This window comes from Pipistrellus kuhlii, unplaced genomic scaffold (assembly GCF_014108245.1).
Source record: "Pipistrellus kuhlii isolate mPipKuh1 unplaced genomic scaffold, mPipKuh1.p scaffold_m20_p_20, whole genome shotgun sequence".
NCBI classification, from domain to species: domain Eukaryota; kingdom Metazoa; phylum Chordata; class Mammalia; order Chiroptera; family Vespertilionidae; genus Pipistrellus; species Pipistrellus kuhlii.
This window is the reverse complement of record NW_023425516.1, coordinates 16,732,280-16,750,252: the sequence shown is the minus strand read 5'-3', so window position 1 is coordinate 16,750,252 and position 17,973 is coordinate 16,732,280. Positions and strand designations below refer to the sequence as shown.

General features: G+C 50.4%; 1 protein-coding gene across 1 annotated transcript in view; it reads right to left on the bottom strand.

Annotated features, from left to right (window-relative positions):
• The window catches only part of LOC118725352 (SV2 related protein), a 33,054-nt gene that overhangs the window by 8,916 nt on the left and 6,165 nt on the right, over positions 1-17,973 (bottom strand). Inside the window, exons 2-11 of the mRNA XM_036449063.2 lie at positions 16,622-16,782; positions 15,493-15,578; positions 14,582-14,680; positions 13,188-13,259; positions 11,083-11,207; positions 6,991-7,054; positions 5,476-5,601; positions 4,679-4,807; positions 2,744-2,817; positions 552-628 (exon numbers count right to left, since the gene is read on the bottom strand). Of these exons, the coding sequence (XP_036304956.1) occupies positions 552-628; positions 2,744-2,817; positions 4,679-4,807; positions 5,476-5,601; positions 6,991-7,054; positions 11,083-11,207; positions 13,188-13,259; positions 14,582-14,680; positions 15,493-15,578; positions 16,622-16,782 (1,013 nt within the window). The remainder of the gene's footprint in view (positions 1-551; positions 629-2,743; positions 2,818-4,678; positions 4,808-5,475; positions 5,602-6,990; positions 7,055-11,082; positions 11,208-13,187; positions 13,260-14,581; positions 14,681-15,492; positions 15,579-16,621; positions 16,783-17,973) is intronic.

Genomic DNA, 17,973 nt, shown 5'->3' with positions numbered 1-17,973 from the left:
AGATAGTCTAAGCTCAGATTTTTTAAAGAATATATTTTATTGATTTTTTTAAAATATATTTTATTGATTTTACACAGAGAGGAATTGAGAGGGACAGAGAGTTAGAAACATCGATGAGAGAGAATCATCGATCAGCTGCGTCTTGCACACCCCCTACTGGGGATGTGCCCGCAACCAAGGTACATGCCCTTGACTGGAATCGAACCTGGGACCTTTCAGTCCGCAGGCCGACGCTCTATCCACTGAGCCAAACCGATCCCGGCGATTTTTTATTTTTTTTTACAGAGAGGAAGGGAGAGGGAGAGAGAGTTAGAAACCAAACTGAACCCAGGACCCTTCAGTCCAAAGGCCGACGCTCTATCCACTGAGCCAAACCGGTCAGGGCTAGGCTCAGATTTTGCACAAACTTTCTCTCTGGAGTTGGTGGGGTCAAGTCAGTGGGATTTGTGCAAGGCCAGGCCTGGTGAGGGCAGAACCTGGGGTGGACGTGGGCGTGTGTGTGTGTGTGTGTGTGTGCGCGTGAGTAACTGGTCCACGGCTGCCATACTCACTGCTGCAGACGTCCCCTGCCTGGAAGAGCTCCGTGGTGAGCAGGACTAATCCGTAGTAAGAAAACGCATTGGAAAACCTGCCGGGAAGGAAGCAAGAGAGGGAAAGAAATGGGCGTCTGAGGGCTTTCCTGGGCCCCAGGGCAGGAAGAAGGCAGGTGCAAACCACAGTGAGGTGACAACGGGGATTCATCCTGTGTCCTCTGAAAGCTCCAGAGTTGGATTCTGCCACAGACATGCCGCCCCCGAGGCTGTTTACTCAACCGGCAACAGGGGGCACCATTGGGGGAACCAACATTTAGAAGAAAGCACAGCGTTGACACCTGTCTGGGCTTCTGGGTTGAGTTGGTCTGTTGGACTGGGGACACACACACACACACACACACACACACACACACAGAAGCTTTAATAATATACAGAACGGGGCTCCCACTCTCTCCCCGAATTCCTGAGAGCTGAATCGATGCACCAGTCACGTATTAAACACTGCTGTGTGCCCCGTACAGGGGTGGACTCCACAGAATTCACTCGGCTCGCAGGTCAGAACGAGGCGATTCATTCATTCCAGAATGTCCCAAGAACCCGGATGGATTCTGGAGTCTGTAGGGCCGAACATTCTCATCCAGTGCAGTATGTGGGAACCCCGTCACCACCAGACGCCACTGATCCGCTTCCTTGGGCTGCAGTACGTGCTGGCAAACGCAAGGAATTAGACATTGCCTCTACCTCGTTGCTTCTGTGTTCAGCTAGTGTCGGCTCAACAGAATCATGTGCTCTCAAAGGCAGACCCCCTCAGCTCTGTACCCCTCCAAACGCCCTTAACAATCCGACAGCCTGGCCATACGGTAGGTGAGTCCCAAGTGCTTGGTGAGTGGATCCAGCTCTCAGGAAGGCGGGGTTAGTTCTGTGTGTGGAATTCTGTAAATGGGGCCCCCGTTCTGTATATTATCACAGTTTTCCCCTCCTCCTAACTACAATTAACCACTTTCGCTGACACCCTTCTCTCCATCCCCTCCCCCGCCTCTGCTAACTAGTACCCCTGCTCAAAGGTGAAAAGGAAAGGTGAGAACTAATTGAAACAGAACACAAAGCCTGACCAAGGCCCAGGGCCTGCACTGTTGATGTTGTGTGCACGACTGGGCAGAAAGAGAGTTGGAAGAACCGCTGAAATGGGACTGGTTGTAGCGTTAAAAGCCCCACCCTCGCCCTTGTGATTAAGAAAAGTAGAATGGCCGAAGCCGGTTTGGCTCAGTGGATGAAGAGCATCGGCCTGTGGACTGAAAGGTCCTGGTTTCGATTCTGGTCAAGGGCAAGTACCTTGGTTGCGGGCACATCCCCAGTAGGGAGTATGCAGGAGGCAGCTGATCGATGTTTCTCTCTCATCGATGTTTCTAACTCTCTATCCCTCTCCCTTCCTCTCTGTAGAAAAATCAAAGAAATATATATATATATATATATATATATATATATATATATATATATTTTTTTTTTTTTTTTTTAAAGATTTAAGAAAAAGAAAGAAAAGTAGAATGTGATCAGGATGGAACGTTCTAAGAATGCCCATGGCCACCAAATCCATGCTCCCCAAACTAGGGGCCCTGGTGGTACCCAAGGCCATATGAGTGGAGCGGGGAACTGATTACAGCATCAGCATGAAGTCTCATTGTAGAAAAAAAAAAAAATCCCTTTTCAATTTCCTTTCAATTCTTTTGATGGTATCTCTTGTCTTCAGTGATGAGTTACTTATGTGAGTGAGTCCTCAGCACCTCCCGCTCTGTCTGCTTCTCTATCTCTTCAGTACAGCCACTCAGCGCCTTGGCAAGCCATCAACCTGGCAACTACTCACTGCGTTTATCTCTAAGAGTGCCTTCTATCTATGGCCTGAAATTAAGGTGTGTGTGTGTGGTTTTTTTTGTTTTTTTTTTCCTTTAAAGAAGACATATAAAGTTTCCTTTTCAAATGCATTTATCTAGGTAAAAAGTGAGTCCCATGAAAGAAAACAAGTGGGAAAATAATCGTCCGGGCGCTATCTGGGTGAGACAGCGGTCAGGAAAGCGAGGCTCTCACCCCTGGATTTTGCAGACGCTGCCCCAGATCAAAACGCTCCCTGTGCTTTGTGTTCAAACAACACCCCCCCCCCCCCCCCCAACAGGGCACAGACGAAGGGGATCCACGCGTCAACACATGGCTCTTACCATATGAACCACAGCAACAAGGTTGTCCATCTAAAATGGGGCGTGAAAAGGTCCCGCAATTTGCCTCGGTCTTCCTGTGTCAAGACAAAAAAAACCAGGCAGGTGCGTGGGTACCGGCTGGTGGCCGGAGACGGGCGGGCAGCCGTGGCTGAGAGGGAGGTGTCCCGTGAGCTGGATCCTCAGGCTGCAAGGACCCGGGACTCAAATCTCCAGCCCAGTGCGGCCAATTCAGGCCCTCCAGCCGGGACCCAGCAATGTCCACAGGCTTCCCTCCGCAGGATGGGGACATTCTGAACCCCCACCCCAACCTGGAATCCGGGAGCTGGGAAGCAGACCCCTTGGGCTTGGGCTTGGGCCCCCTGACACCTCTTAGGTAATTTCATGGGCCTGGGAGCAGAAAAAAGGGGTGTCCAACCATATCATGTCTCACCCCCAAGAGGACACAAACTAAGGCACCCATCAATCACCAAAAGCCATTTGCCAAGAGACAGATTAGCTAAAGGACCCAGTTGCCAATGCCATGTAATTTGCTAACTTGTCAAATCTTTGCCTTACACATTCTCTTTTAAAAATATATATGTATTCTATGACTGATTGTATGCTTCTTCGATGAATTTAATGAACATTCTTTTTCTTAGTAGCAGTTTGAGAAGTGCTTACTTACTTAAACACAATAAAAGTGGGGGGGAAAATATTATAGGCCACAGGTGGCTTAGTCTCTGAGTATTGCCTTCATGAATAAAAATATTTTGGTAATATATTCTACAATGAAAAGATAGCATTCATTAAATATGCTTACTGGATATATTTGAGAATGCATTCATTGAATATATTTAAGAATATTAGGCAGAATATATTGATGAATACATGTACTCATATGCACATAGAGAAAATATATTCCTGTTTACTAAATATATTTTTTGGTAAATAGATACACTAGCAAGTTAATTCAGGAAAATCTGCTTTTGGAAAACGGGTCTGCCCTTCTCTCCTCTTTTTGCTTGTCTCAAAATTCACCCCCTCCTTGGAGCCTTCCCTGACCATCCTGTTTCTGGAAGTGGATTTGGGTGTGTCCTATGGCCCACGTACCATGCAAAACACCGCCCCTCCCTGTGGGGAAGTTTCATCCAGTTCTTTTTGCATAATATAAAAACAATCACAGCCCTGGCCGGTTTGGCTCAGTGGATAGAGCATTGGCCTATGGACTCAGGGGTCCCGGGTTTGATTCTGGTCAAGGGCATGTGCCTTGGTTGTGGGCACATCCCCAGTGGGGGATGTGCAGGAGGCAGCGGATTGATGTTTCTCTCTCATCGATGTTTCTAACTCTCTATCCCTCTCTCTTCCTCTCTGTAAAAAAAACAATAAAATATAATTTTATTTTTTAAGATAATTTCCCTGTACGGTCTGTTGTTCGCTGAAGGGTATCTGTCCTGTCTGAGATCAGGAACAGCAGCCTTTAACCTGACAGCCTTCTCCCCTCGAACCGCACCCCCCCCCTCCCCTTGCTGGGTGCGCATGTGCATTCTCTCTGCGGTGGGTTCCCTGATGGTGTTGCCATCCAAGCAGCGATGCGCCATCCGTTAAGTGCAGTTTGGCGCCCTGGACCTAAGCCTATCGCGGCCCTTTCTAATGTGGTTTTATGGCCCGGCCTCTGGCGATCCATCACATTTGCTAATCAGAGGTAACGGGCGCTGAAAGGTGACACCGGATCCATTAGCGGGCCCTGCCTTCCACTCCTCTCATCGCGGGTGCGTGCTCCGGGTGGCACTGTCAGGGCTTGGCAGTGAGAACACACCGAGGGCAGCTGCCAGGTTCACCTTGCAGAATCTGCCCCCTCCCTCCCCGCCCCCGGACCCCGACCCACTCCATGGACACCTGCGACCACACACACACACACAGGGGCACCCTGCCCGCCCAGGGGGGCCAGGAACTGACCTGCCTGGAAATGATGAGCTTTCCCAGCGGCATGGGGGCCCCGTTCTCCGTCGCTATCCTCTTCAGCGTGGCCATGGCCTTTTCCTGGTTCCCCGACAGCACGTCATACCTCGCGCTCTCCGGCAGCCACTGTGGGGGCGGGACGGCCGCACGTGGCAGGTTGAGGGGAGGGGGGAGGGGGGAGGGGGGAGGGGAGAGACAGAACACTGGGTTCCAGCCTCACACTCATCTGCGTGTAGAGAGACCTTAAGGGTGGGGGGACTGGCTTCAGAGCCTGGCTCTGCCATGGAGTAGGTTGGCTGTGTGACCTTGAGCAATTACGCACCCTCTCTGTGCCTCCATCTCCTCATCCATAGACGGGATAAAGCGCATGATCTCACTGCGGGGAGGCAGGGGGGGGGGGTGTAGTTTATGCAGAGCTGAGTGGAGATGGAGAGATCATTTGAGCTCCTGGGCCCAGTTTGAGTTGGGATTCTGTCATTTACAACCTAAGAGTCCCAACTATTCTGATACAGTTCCCTTCCGGGTGCATCTTGCCATGGTGGGACCTGGGTACCCCTCCGGCACCCCCCGCTGTCTCCCTAAAGAGCATCCCAGCAGCGTCTGTCAGGAGGAAACCCAGTGCTCCCCACGGAGCCTGCCCCAGGCCCCGTTCCTTGGTCTCCTGTCCTGATTTAAAAAAAAATAATAATCGAAAAAGGTAGCTTTGGTGCTGTCTACACACCCTCCCTGACAAACACAGCGGACAGCAGAAGGTCCGTAGCAGAGGCTTTGGGGTCTCTTAAAGGGGTACCTACAAAACACAGCACAGCGAAGATGAGGAGCGGGACGGCTGAGAGGAGGAGCAGCCAACGCCAGCCCAGGCTGGGCATCACAAACACAGCCAGGGCGACCTCGAACACGGTCCCGATGGCCCAGAACACCTGGACGGAAGAATGGGGGGGGGGGGGCGGCACTGGTCAGCACAGTGAGCCATTCCAGGGTCACTGCAGACATGATAACCCAGGGGGCACGGGGCCCTTGGGGGTCAGCAAGGTCAGAATGGCCATCCCGTTTCCTGTGGTTTATAGGGCTGGGCCAGGGCCACCATCTCGCCCCTGCGCAGTGTGGGACATTTGCAGGGCACCCACGGGAGTGTGTGCATAAGGAGACCAATGCGATCAATATCATGCGATGTCGCAAACACGTTGGTTTTTGTCCATGGACAGCCATCTCCTTTATCAGAACTGCCTCTTGCCCTGACCGGTTTAGCTCAGTGGATAGAGAGGACTCGGGTTCAATTCCGGTCAAGGACATGTACCTTGATTGTGGGCACATACCAAGTGGGGAGTGGGCGGGAGGTAGCTGATCAATGTTTCTCTCTCATCAATGTTTCTAACTTTCTACCCCCCTCCCTTCCTCTCTCTATGCCTGTGTCCTGTCACATATATAAATTGTCTCTTCCCTGTGGGACTGCACATCCTCTGTTTGCTTCTCCAAGTCACTCTCCATCGGTTTTCACCTTGTGTCCACAGGCTCCCTGTCCTGTGGTTCCCGTTCAGTACAGCCAATGGGGACCCTCCCCCCCCAGGGATGGGAGGGAGGGAGGAAGGAAAGAGAGATTGCCTGTTCATTCCTCTGGCTTTCTCTCTGCAGGGTAGTGAGGGGCTGGCTGCATCCCTCAGGTGAAGGTTACAGCTCCCATCCAACAGTCCTACCCAAACTCACTCTCTCTCTCTCTCTCTCTCTCTCTCTCATCAATTGAAGAACTTTCAAAACAACCCTGTTGAAATCAACATAGCTGATCCATTTAAGATCCATTTAAGTCCTTGCATACTAAGTCTATTATATTTTTATTTTATGTTTTTGGTTGCTAATCCTCACCTGAGGATATTTTCCCACTGATTTTAGAGAGAAAAGAAGGGAGGAGAGAGAGAGAGAGAGAGAGAGAGAGAGAGAGAGAGAGAGAGAGAGAGAGAGAGAGAGAGGGAGAAAGAAAGAGAGATAGAGAGAAACAGAGATAGAGATAGAGATAGAGAGAGAGAGAGAGAGAGAGAGAGAGAGAGAGATGTGATAGGACACATTGATTGATTACCTCCTGCACATGTCCCGACTAGGGCCAAGGATCAAGCCTGCAACTGAGATATGTATCCTGACAGGAATTGAACCCATGACCCTTCAGTCTGAGGACTGATGCTCTATCCACTGACTCAAAGCAGTTAGGGCTTTTATATTTTTCTTAAACCCGCTTTTCCTTGTCCTGTGGCTCCAGACACCTGAGAACTTCACACCAGAGCCCGAGAATTCCCCGCAAACCCAGCCACCCTCCTCACCTCGATCAGCAAAATGCACTTGGCTCTGGCTTTCATGGGCAGGAACTCGGCATACAGCGTCACCCTGGGGAAGCAGAGACACAGAAAGGGGGTCAAGGCCAGGACTGAGCAGGAAGATTGCTACCGCTTTCTGAAGTTCTATCCATCTGGTATCTATCTATCTATCTATTTATCATCTATCTATCTGTCTATCATCTATTTATTTATCACTGTCTGTTTCTCTCTCTCCCCACATACATACCATACATCTATATCTATATAGCTATACCCATGTACATGTATTTAAAAAACAACCAATGAGCTCATACCAATACTTTCCATCCCAGTCCAACCAGAGGTCTTTCTAACCTTCCAGTTTCCATGATTGTAAACCCCTTCTCCAAAACTTGAGGAACCTGGGTCACATTATCCTCAATATATTTATGCATCTGGTCAGGCAATTTACTTGTGTGCTCCATGGAACCAACGTCTTAACCGCTCCAGCAGCCTCTTCCATCCACTGCCTCCCCACACCCCTCCCTTCCCTTTCTCTTCCTCAGCCACTGGACAGAGAAGGAAAACTCCTAGACCACGCCCCCACACTGCCTTCCTTGCTGCTAGGAAGGAGACCTCTAGCCCCTCATCTCCCACTGAAGCCCGGCATCCGAGCTACTTGGTGGCCTCGTGTTACTCTCCTGGATCCTCATAAGGAAGGTGGGGGCAGAGGGAAGCTAATTTCCACGAAGCCTTTCGAGGCAGATCAGGACCCCTCCAGAGCTCCTGGAACCCCTTTACTAGGCCAGTGGGCAGTCAGAAGTTATGTTAGAGCCCTAACCGGTTTGGCTCAGTGGATGGAGCTTCTGCCTGCGGACTGAAGGGTCCCGGGTTTGATTCTGGTCTGCATGTGCCTTGTTTGTGGGCACGTCCCCCATGGGATGTGTGCAGGAGGCAGCTGTTCGCTGTTTCTCTCTCATTCATGTTTCTAGCTCTCTATCTTTCTCCCTTCCTCTCTGTGAAACATCAATACAAAATATATATATATTTTTTTAAAGGTTAAATTAGAATTTTCTGCTGCAGAGTGGTAGGGTAACTAACAGTTGTTCAAGGCTCCTGAATCTGTGTCAGGATTTGCTTCTCACACGATAGTTTGGGAATCTTTCCATATCCATATTAGGGGTGTCGAACTCAATCAGAAAAGGGGCCAAAATCTAAAATCCAGCCTAAATCGCAGGCCGAATGGTTTACTGAACAGTCATAAACTGTCATTGTGATGGAAACGCAGAGGAGTGCAGTGATGACAGCGCGGTGCGGGCCACATTGCAAGGCCTGGCGGGACGGATTTGGCCCGCGGGCCTTGTGTTTGACACATGTGCCATAGATCTATAGCATTATCTTCTAACAGCCTCAACCCTGTTGGTCAACATGTAGATGTTTGCCATTCCCTGTTTTGTTTTGTTTTTTGCAACCGATGCCACAAGAAACATCTTTTCCTGGCGTTGTTGTGGCCCCACTTGGCCATGACTCATGGCCGTTGACAATGGAAACGAGCTGTTTGATCTCCATCCAGTGTGTGGTGACTACGATTACAATGACACTGGAAAGTAAAAGAATGAGCAACAGAATCAGCCGCGCCAAGAAGCAGCCGATACTGGCATAAACAAACCCTCGCTGCAAGCCATCGCGTGTGTCTGGTGGCGAGTTGGCCACTGAGACTTGCCATCTGGATCCCAGGCTTAGCAAGAAATGACCTGTGATCTCCGCTCCTCGTTTCTGCTTAAAATGTGGAAGAAAGAGCCGTGCCCAGGACAGGTTTGGGAGCAAGCTGGCTGTAGACACCAAACTGAAGACCCTGCTGAGGCCGATGGCGAGGTGGGCGGGGTGGGCAGCTACCTGGGGGTGCGCACGCATTTTTTTAAGAGAGGCTAAGGAAGGTTTCCATCCAGCCTCTTGGGAAAGTGGCATTTCTGCGGAAGCACACAGCACCCTCTACTGGAAAGAAGGAGTGATGTGCCCCGGTGGGTTCAGTTAGAGGCGATCATCATTTGGGGGTGAGGAGGGTGCTTCTTTACACTGGAATTTTTTTCTAAAACAAAAATGTATGGTCTGTAAGGATAAAAAGGAAGTTACACTGGACTCCCTTGCTTGAATTAAAGTCTCTCTTAATGCTCCTTCATAGACAGAAAATGGAATTATTAGTATCATCCTAAATGTGACTCCTCTTTCCTGCAGTAATTAAAAGGATAGCACCTGGCCAGAGGCTCAGTTGGTCAGAGTATCATCCCAATCCACGAAAGTGGCCAGTTGGGTACCCCCTCAGGGCACGATCAAGAGTCAACTAATAAATGCATACATGAGAGGGACAATAAATCAATGTCTCTCTCCCTCTCTCTCTTTCTCTGAAATCAATTTTTTTTTAAAAAAATTAATAATTAAAAAAATAATACCACCTGCTCAGAACCAACCATTCTCCATTCCCAGAATCCCCCCCCCCCCCCCCGCCCCCCCAAATCAGTACTCGGGCCCCAGGGGCATTATTGGTTTACCGGGACCTCTGACTTGGTACGCTCAGAACTCTTCCCCAATATTTGTTCAAGCGAGAGCTTTGGCATTGGGCAACCCGGACTGGAAGGCCGTGCAGGTCCCCCTCCCTGCACCTACACTTCCTCGCAATGACACTTGGCAGCCCACCCCATCCAGAGCCTATGTCCCCATCCCTCCAGCCTGGGCTCCGTGACTTGCTTTTGATCAATAGAATGTTGCGGTGCCAGTCCCAAGCTTGGGCTCCAGAGGATTTGTGGCTTCTGCTTGCTCTTGGGACCCCTGCCCAGGTACCACGTGACCAGGTGCCTGGGCTAGCCAGCTGGAGGATGAGGGGCTTGTGGAATGCAGAGGAGTCAGCCGTGGCCGTCCTAGCCTAGCCAGCCCCCATTCAATCCACCCGTCAACTGAAGACACATAAGCAAGCCCCACCGAGACCAGAACAACCGATCTGACCAACTGCAGAATCACGAGTTAAAGGAATCATTATTTTTAAGCCCCATCGGTGCTGGGAATGTTTGTTACAAAGCAAAAGCAACTTCCACGCCCCACGTAAGAACCGCCTGGCCCCACGGGTCACTTATGATCTCGGAGCCTCCGTTTTCTCATCTGTAAAATGGGGATAATAGGATTGTCCAATGGACAAGATGAGAGAGTGTGAAGACAGCACCTAGCACTGGTCTAGCACTTGGTAAACATCCTATTAATATCATCGTCATCGTCACTGTTAATGCTAATATTGTTGCTGTCGCCAAGAACTGATGTGAATACATACTTTAAGGGAAGAGATAAAGGAAAGAAAAAAAAAAAAAGAAAGAAAGGAGGGACATAGAAATGGATAGATCAGAGCAGAGAGATGATCTGGCTCTTTATTAATAATATAATTTGGATAGGAGATGATGGGTGCTATCTAAACGTATTGAGGTAATCATTTTGCAAGCTACATAAGTCAAGTCGTTATGCCGTACTCCTAAAACTGCTGTATATTGATTATATATCAATAAAACTGAAAGAAGAAAAAAATTTCAATTAAGACATTTCAGTACTACAACTTGCATTTATACTAAAAACGTAGGGTACCTTATAAGGCCTTCTCATTGTTGGGCCCTTAAAAACTACATAAGCAAAATCCTACCTGCTTGGTTTGGTGAGGTGGTGCAACTGGGTAAAGCTATTCTCAATGAATGGAAACTCTTAGCTACATTTAATTACGTAAAAATATCTTCCACTAAATGTTCCCAAATAATGAGCTTAGGGGAGCCATTTTATAACTAGATAAGCACATTGCCTGATTAAGACGATTATTTCTACGTAAATGGCTGAAGCAAAGGAGCCGGGAGGCCAGTGGCTCTCTCGGGTGGTTAAATATGTCTGCTGTAATTTTGTTGGTGGTTTTTATGCGCTCTCCTCATAGACAAAAGAGTTATAGGACACAGTTAAGCTAAGACGTTTGGAGGAGGATCCAGGGATGTTTACATCTCAGCGCTGCTGTTGAACTAGCAGTGAGAACCCCCGAGGCCCTGACCCGGGGGACGGGCTGCCTGGCTGCAAGGCGGGAGCTGGGTGTTTACTTACGACTGGGGGACCCCTCCGATCCCGAAGCCCACCAGGCCCCGGAGCACCAGGATCCAGCTGTACACGGGCGCGAAAGCACTGAGGATCCCGTAGTACAGGGTCCAGAGCACGCTGATCTTCAGCCCCTGCATGGACGGGAGACACTGAGTCACAAGGATGCTCAGCACCACCAGGTCTCAGGGCCCTCCCCCCATTTAAAGTCACCATAAGGGCCGAAACTGGTTTGGCTCAGTGGTAGAGCATCGGTCTGTGGACTGAAAGGTCCCAGGTTCGATTCTGGTCAAGGGCATGTACATTGGTTGCCGGCACATCTCCAATGGGGAGTGTGCAGGAGGCAGCTGGTCGATGTTTCTCTCTCATCGACGTTTCTAGCTCTCTATCTCTCTCCCTTCTTCCTCTCTGTAAAAATATCAATAAAATAGACAAATAAATAAAGTCACCATTAGGGTCCTGTTTAAGGGGAACCCAAACAACCGAGGGTTGTCTGTGTGGGTGCCGCCCACCCCTAGGCTGTAGGTGGCAAATCTGTGGGCTTTCTCGGTTGTCCCAATGATTGGCATGTATAGCCAGGGCCCAGAAGTGAAAGATGTCCCACTGTGCATGAGACCTAGGAAGACTTGTCCTCCCGGCCAGTGTTGCTCAGTGGTTGAGCATCGAACTGGGAACCGGGAGGTCACGGTTCAATTTCCTTGTCAGGGCACATGCCCAGGTTGTGGGCTCGATCCCCAAGGCAGCCGATCAATGATTCTCTCTGATCATTGATGTTTCTCTCTTGCCCTCTCCCTTTCTCTCTGAAATTAATAAAAATACATATTTCTTTTAAAACCATAAACTAAATTAAAAGGAAATTTGGAGGTCTACTAGCTGATTTCAGGTCTATGGGGACATGACTTTAACTAATAGAGAGAATATTTCAAATAACTGTGAATCACCTTGCAAGAAAGTAATTTCTTCTTCTTTTTAAAAAAAAATACATTTTATTTATTTTTTACAGAGAGGAAGAGAGATAGAGAGTTAGAAACATCCATCAGCTGCCTCCTGCACACCCCCTACTGGGGATGTGTCTGCAGCCAAGGTACATGCCCTTGACTGAAATTGAACCTGGGACCCCTGAGTCCGCAAGCAGACGCTCTATCCACTGAGCCAAACTGGTTTCAGCTTCTTTTTCATTTTAATAATCATTCTTCTGGTGATGGCCAGAGGAGACATCCGTGTGGTGCCAGTCTGTCTTTAACACCTTTTGGACCATCTACCAATCCCTCTTTTTAACCAAGAGAGCAGTGGGTCAATGGTAAGCAGCTAGAACTTAATAACATTATTTCATTTTCATTGTATTTATTTTCGCAGATATTTCCTTGGGGCAATTGTGACTGATTTCCCATTTAAGATGCTCTGTAAAGTTTTTTTTTTTTCCAAAAAAAGAAAATTCATGTCATGAAACTACACACACAATAACTGATACAAATAAAGGTATTGTGTACCTAAGAGAACAGGTAGGACAGGAATTATTCAAGCAGGAAATCCTGGATCTATTGCAATAATAATAAAGCAACAATGCCCTAACTGGTCTGGCTCAGCGGATAGAGTGTCGGCCTGCAGACTGAAGGGTCCCGGCTTTGATTCTGATCAAGGGCATGTACTTTGGTTGCAAGCACATCCCCAGTAGGGGGTGTGCAGGAGGCAGCTGATCGATGTTTCTCTCTCATCGATGTTTGTAACTCTCTATCCCTCTCCCTTACTCAATAAATTATATATTTAAAATAATAATAATAAAAATAATAATAATAATAAAGCAACACTGATGCACCCCTAAGCCCATAACTATGACATCGGTACCTGCCACACACATCCTTAATTCCTTTCCTTGGGCATAAGCTAGCTCAATGGAACCCAAAGAGTCTTGAAATGCATGAGCTTGAGCTTGAAATCAATGCATGATTTCAAGACTCCACAGTGGCCTCAGAGCATTGTCTACTGATAGCACATCGACATGGCTCCTCCAAAGGCCTCCCACTGCTCCAGCAGCATCAGTGTGCTATTTGTCGCCGTCACCACAGAGATAACCTGGGCTAGGGGACAGGCCCTTAGGAGAGAGACTGCCTTACTGTTTTCCTGCCATACTGGTCCGAGATGTTCCCCCAGAGGGTGGAGCTGGACATCATGCCGATAAAGACCACCTGCGGGTGGGAACGGGGTTTCCGTTAGACGGTGACATGGAGCATGGATTGCAGAGAAAGGGATCGACAGATCGAACCTGGGACGTCACACCCTAGCGATAACCATGCATCAGCATTCTCTGAGATCCGGCTGCTGAGGGGCAAGCACGATTGTGTGTGCACTTCACGCTACTGTGGAAACCTCACAACAATCCAAGGGAGTGGGTGCTGTGATTGGCCCCGTTTTACAGATGAGCAAACTGAGACTCGGCGAGGGGAGGCCATTGGGCGGGGGCCACGCATCTGTAAGCGGTGCAGCCCAGGCTGGACTCGGGCAGTATGGCTGCAGTAGTATGGGTTGCTTGTCCTGTTGCTAAGAAAATATCCAAGGCAGCAAGACACAGTTTGGAGAGTAGAAAATCGAAGGCAGGAGGTTGGGATGGGAGCGGAAACCCATTAGAAGAGAAAGCAGTCATGGAGCACTGACTGTGCTCGGGCAAAGCCACTGTTGCAAGGTTAATCCTTGAACAGAGCTAATGAGGTTGGACTCATCAGATCCATTTTATGGAAGGGGAGCCTGAGGCTCAGAAGGGTTAAGAAACCTGCTCAGGCCTGGCCGGCGTGGCTCCGTGATTGAGCATCGACCTATGAACCAGGAGGTCAAGGTTCACTTCCCGGTCAGGGCACAGGCCTGGGTTTTGGGCTCGATCCCCAGCAATGGGTGTGCAGGAGGCAGCCAATCGATATTGATGTTCCTCTCTCATCAATGTGTCTATCTTTCTCTCTAAAATCAATAAAAACTTATTTAAAAAATAAAACCCTTGCCCTAGCCGGCTTGGCTCAGTGACTAAAGCATCAGCCTGCGGACTGAAGGGTCCCTGGTTCGATTCCTGCCAAGGGCACATGCAGGCTCAGCCCCCAGTAGGGGGTGTGAAGGAGGCAGCCGATCAATGATTCTCATCATTGATGTTTCTATCTCTCTCTCTCTCTGAAATCAATAAAGAAATATTTTTTTAAATAAAATTAAAATAAAACCCTCAATCACCCTCCTGTGGGAGGTATTGGCACATCCTTTCTGGATGAGTGAGGTGTATCCGGTCTAAGGGATATGCCAAGGAGCCCATGTCTGGGGACCCCGAGGACTGGGACCCCTGGGTGCAGTGGAGGTGGCTGCCAACCGACCGGGGAGTCAAGGGAGCTGAGGTCACGATGTTTCCATGCAGAGAATTGGACTTTTTTCTGCTGAGCAGCTGGCAGCAGCAGAGGGAGGGGCCCCGCACAGATCCCCCACCCCCACCCCGTGGACCAGCACAGTACCCAGCGGGAGGGCCGCTGCTGCCTACCGAGGTCAGCAAGGCCACCTGCCAGCTGGGGAGCCGCCACTCGCAGTGCAGCTGGGGCGCGAGGATGCTCAGGATCATCATTTCCATGGCATCGGCCATCTGCAGGGAGCGAGCAGGTGTCATGAGCCAGGCCACTGCCTGGTGCCCGGGTGGCTGACCTCAGCTCAGCGCCCCCCCACTCCCCAACTCTGTCCCCGTGAGAGCCTGGACGGCTGACCCCTCACTCAGCGCCCCCCCAACTCTGTCCCCGTGAGAGCCTGGAGAGCTGACCCCTGGCTCAGGGACTCCCCCCACAAAGCCTGGACGGCTGACGCCTCACTCAGCCCCCGCCACCAACTCTAGCGCAGCGGTCAGCAAACTCATTAGTCATCAGAGCCAAATACCAACAGGACAACGGTTGAAATTTCTTTGGAGAGCCTCGTTGTTTAAACTTAAACTTCTTCTAACGCCACTTCTTCAAAATAGACTCGCCCAGGCCGAAAACTGACTTCTGCTCATGGGCCACGAAGTTTCAATCGCACTGCACGTGTGCATCCGCACGTGGTATTTTGTGGAAGAGCCACACTCAAGGGGGAAAAGGGCCACATGTGGCTCGCGAGCCGCGGTTTGCTGCTGTTCTAGGGTGAGCTCCGCAGATGACATCACCATCTCCCTGTAGCCCTGAGCCCCCGGGGACTGAGGGCCGCTCCCTGAGCCAGGAGCTCCCGCTCCTCCTGAGGGCGGTGGCCAGCATCCCCCAGCGCTGACCTTCGTGACCCCCAGGGTCACCCTCAGAACCCTGACAGCTTCACGCCAAGGCTCTCCGCGGGAAGAGCGGGCTCCTGCCTCGTGGGTCACGGCACCCAGGGGAGCGGCCTCAGGAAGGGTTTCTCGGAGACTGAGAGGGAAGGCCCTGCCCCAGGGATACTTGCCCACGCCAGGCCCGTGAGAACAGACAGCTTCCACTGGAACTTCCCAAACCCAATGGCTTCCACCGCATCTTCCACCATGAAAGTATCTGGAAAGGAGAAGGGGGGGGGGGCGGAGTTGTCATAGTGTGGAGGTGTCCCGGGGGGAGGGGGGGAGGAGGGGTGTCCATAGCCAAGCTCCTTAAACGCGGCACATGCCGCTTCTAGAATTTATCTTGGGAAAGCAGTACGGCAAGTGTGGAAGGATACCTTGCTACAAAACCCCGGCAGCATTGGTTACAAAAGGGAAAACGGCCCTGGCCAGTGTGGCTCCGTGGTTAGAGCGTCAGCCGGAGCCCCGAAGGGTCGCGGGCTCCATTCCCGGCCAAGGGCATGTACCTGGGTTGCAGGTTCGATCCCTGGCCCTGGAGCGCGCTCTCTCTCTCTCTCTCTCTCTCTCTCTCTCTCTCTCTCTCTCTCTCTCTCTCCTCTCTTACTTGGAAAAATGGGACTTTTTTAAAACGCAGCGGGACTGTCCCGCCAAAAGCGGGATGTCTGGTCACCTTAATCAATACACTATCAACACCATCATCACCACCACCACCACCACCATCATCACCACCATCACCACCATCATCATCACCATCATCACATCATCAATACACTATCACCATCATCATCACTATTATTATCACCATCACCACCTTCATCACTACCATCATTACCTCATCATCAATACACTATCACCACCATCATCACCACCACCACCACCATAGTCATCACCATCACCACCTTCATCATCACCACCTTCATCATCATCACCATCACTATCATCACCACCACCATCATCAATATATTATCACCATCACCATCATAGCCACCATCACCGTCACCACCATCATCGTCATTGTGCTGTCCTCAGCTAAGTGCTGTGCGATGACGCTGGTGGCGGGGATTGTGATGTAGCCCTCCCTGCTGAAGTAAGCCATGCAGGTCCAGTTCACACTTTCAGTATCACCCCTGGGCCCTCGGGGCCCTCCTACTTGCCTTTTCGCAAGATCCCTCTGAGCATGCCCCCTGGGGAGGCAACCCAGGCACCTCAGAGCCCCCGATTGTGGTCTTGGCTGATGCCCCAAAGGCAGGGCCCCCTCACCGTCGGTGGGATTGGCAAACTCCTTGGGCACAGCTGCCCCATCGTCTAGTTCGACTGCCTGTAGGCCCGTGCGGACCCCTTCGATCTGGACCTCATGCTCTCCCGAAGCCGTGTCGTCCTCTGACCTTGCACTCTCGCCCGTGCGTCGGAATTTCACCACCCTAGAGGACAGAGCAAAGCTGGTCATGAAGGCTGGAACTCCCCCTCAACAGTCTCGCTGCACAGCTCATGTGCCCAAGACAGGTGAAAGGCTTTTTATCTCACGGTCAGGGGAGTTGGATGGGGAGGAGGTTGGCACGTCTGCTGAGTTGGCCTGTGGAGATTGACACCTTCCTAAGTTGAGCATCAGGGCTGGCACACATGGCTGCACAGGTTTGGCACTGCCCAGCTCCATGGGGCTCCAGTCACGTGGTAGGCTATGGGAATGGGGAGGGCTTTATTAAATAGTTTGGGAGCTTGTGTGTTTCAGAGTTTAGACTCATCTCTCTGTAGCAGAGAGAACACTGTGGTCACCTAAGGTTACATGATGCACACATGAAGTTGCCTACATGGTGGTGTGTTCTTTTAAGTGGATGTCACTTTTTTTTTTAATTGAAAGAATTCACAAGAAAAGCAAGACTTCTGATCTCTCTTACAACAGTAGGATAGCTGGCCATCTGGGGCCCCTATCTTTCTAAGGCAGTGGTCGGCAAACTCATTAGTCAACAGAGCCAAATAGCAACAGTACAACGATGGAAATTTCTTTTGAGAGCCACATGTTTTAAATGTAAACTATCTAGCTAGGTACATCGTTATTAACTTAATTAGGGTACTCCTAAGCTGGCCTTTGCTAAAAACTCAAGGGGCCAAAGAGCCGCCTGTGGCTCGCGAGCCACGGTTTGCTGACCACTGCTCTAAGGAAAGAGTACGGCTAGATCTGGGCAGAGTCTCTGTAGCTGAGACATTTCCACTCTGCCACCCACGGAGTCAGGGGTGGTGTGAAATGGGTTCCAGGAAGGGACTCTCTGTCTCCCAGAAGCAACTCCAAAATAAAAGCATAAACAGTCCCCCTCGGTACCTATCTGTACAAGACGAACGCATCAACCCTTATTAGGCTAAGGAAGGACATGAACATTCATGCACATTACCACTTCATCTTCAGGGATGAAGGAAAGGCCCGCGGGTCCCCCTCGACGCTGAGGATAGCATCCGAGAAGGACATGGCCATGGGGCCCGGAAATCTCCCTTGACTACGGCTCTGGTCGCATCCTCTCCTCAAGGGCCGCCTGGGGGTCCCTCCCTTCGGTCTGTGACTGATAGCAGCCCCTGCAACCTTCTGGAAGGCAACCCGTGATAGCTTCCAACAGGTAACA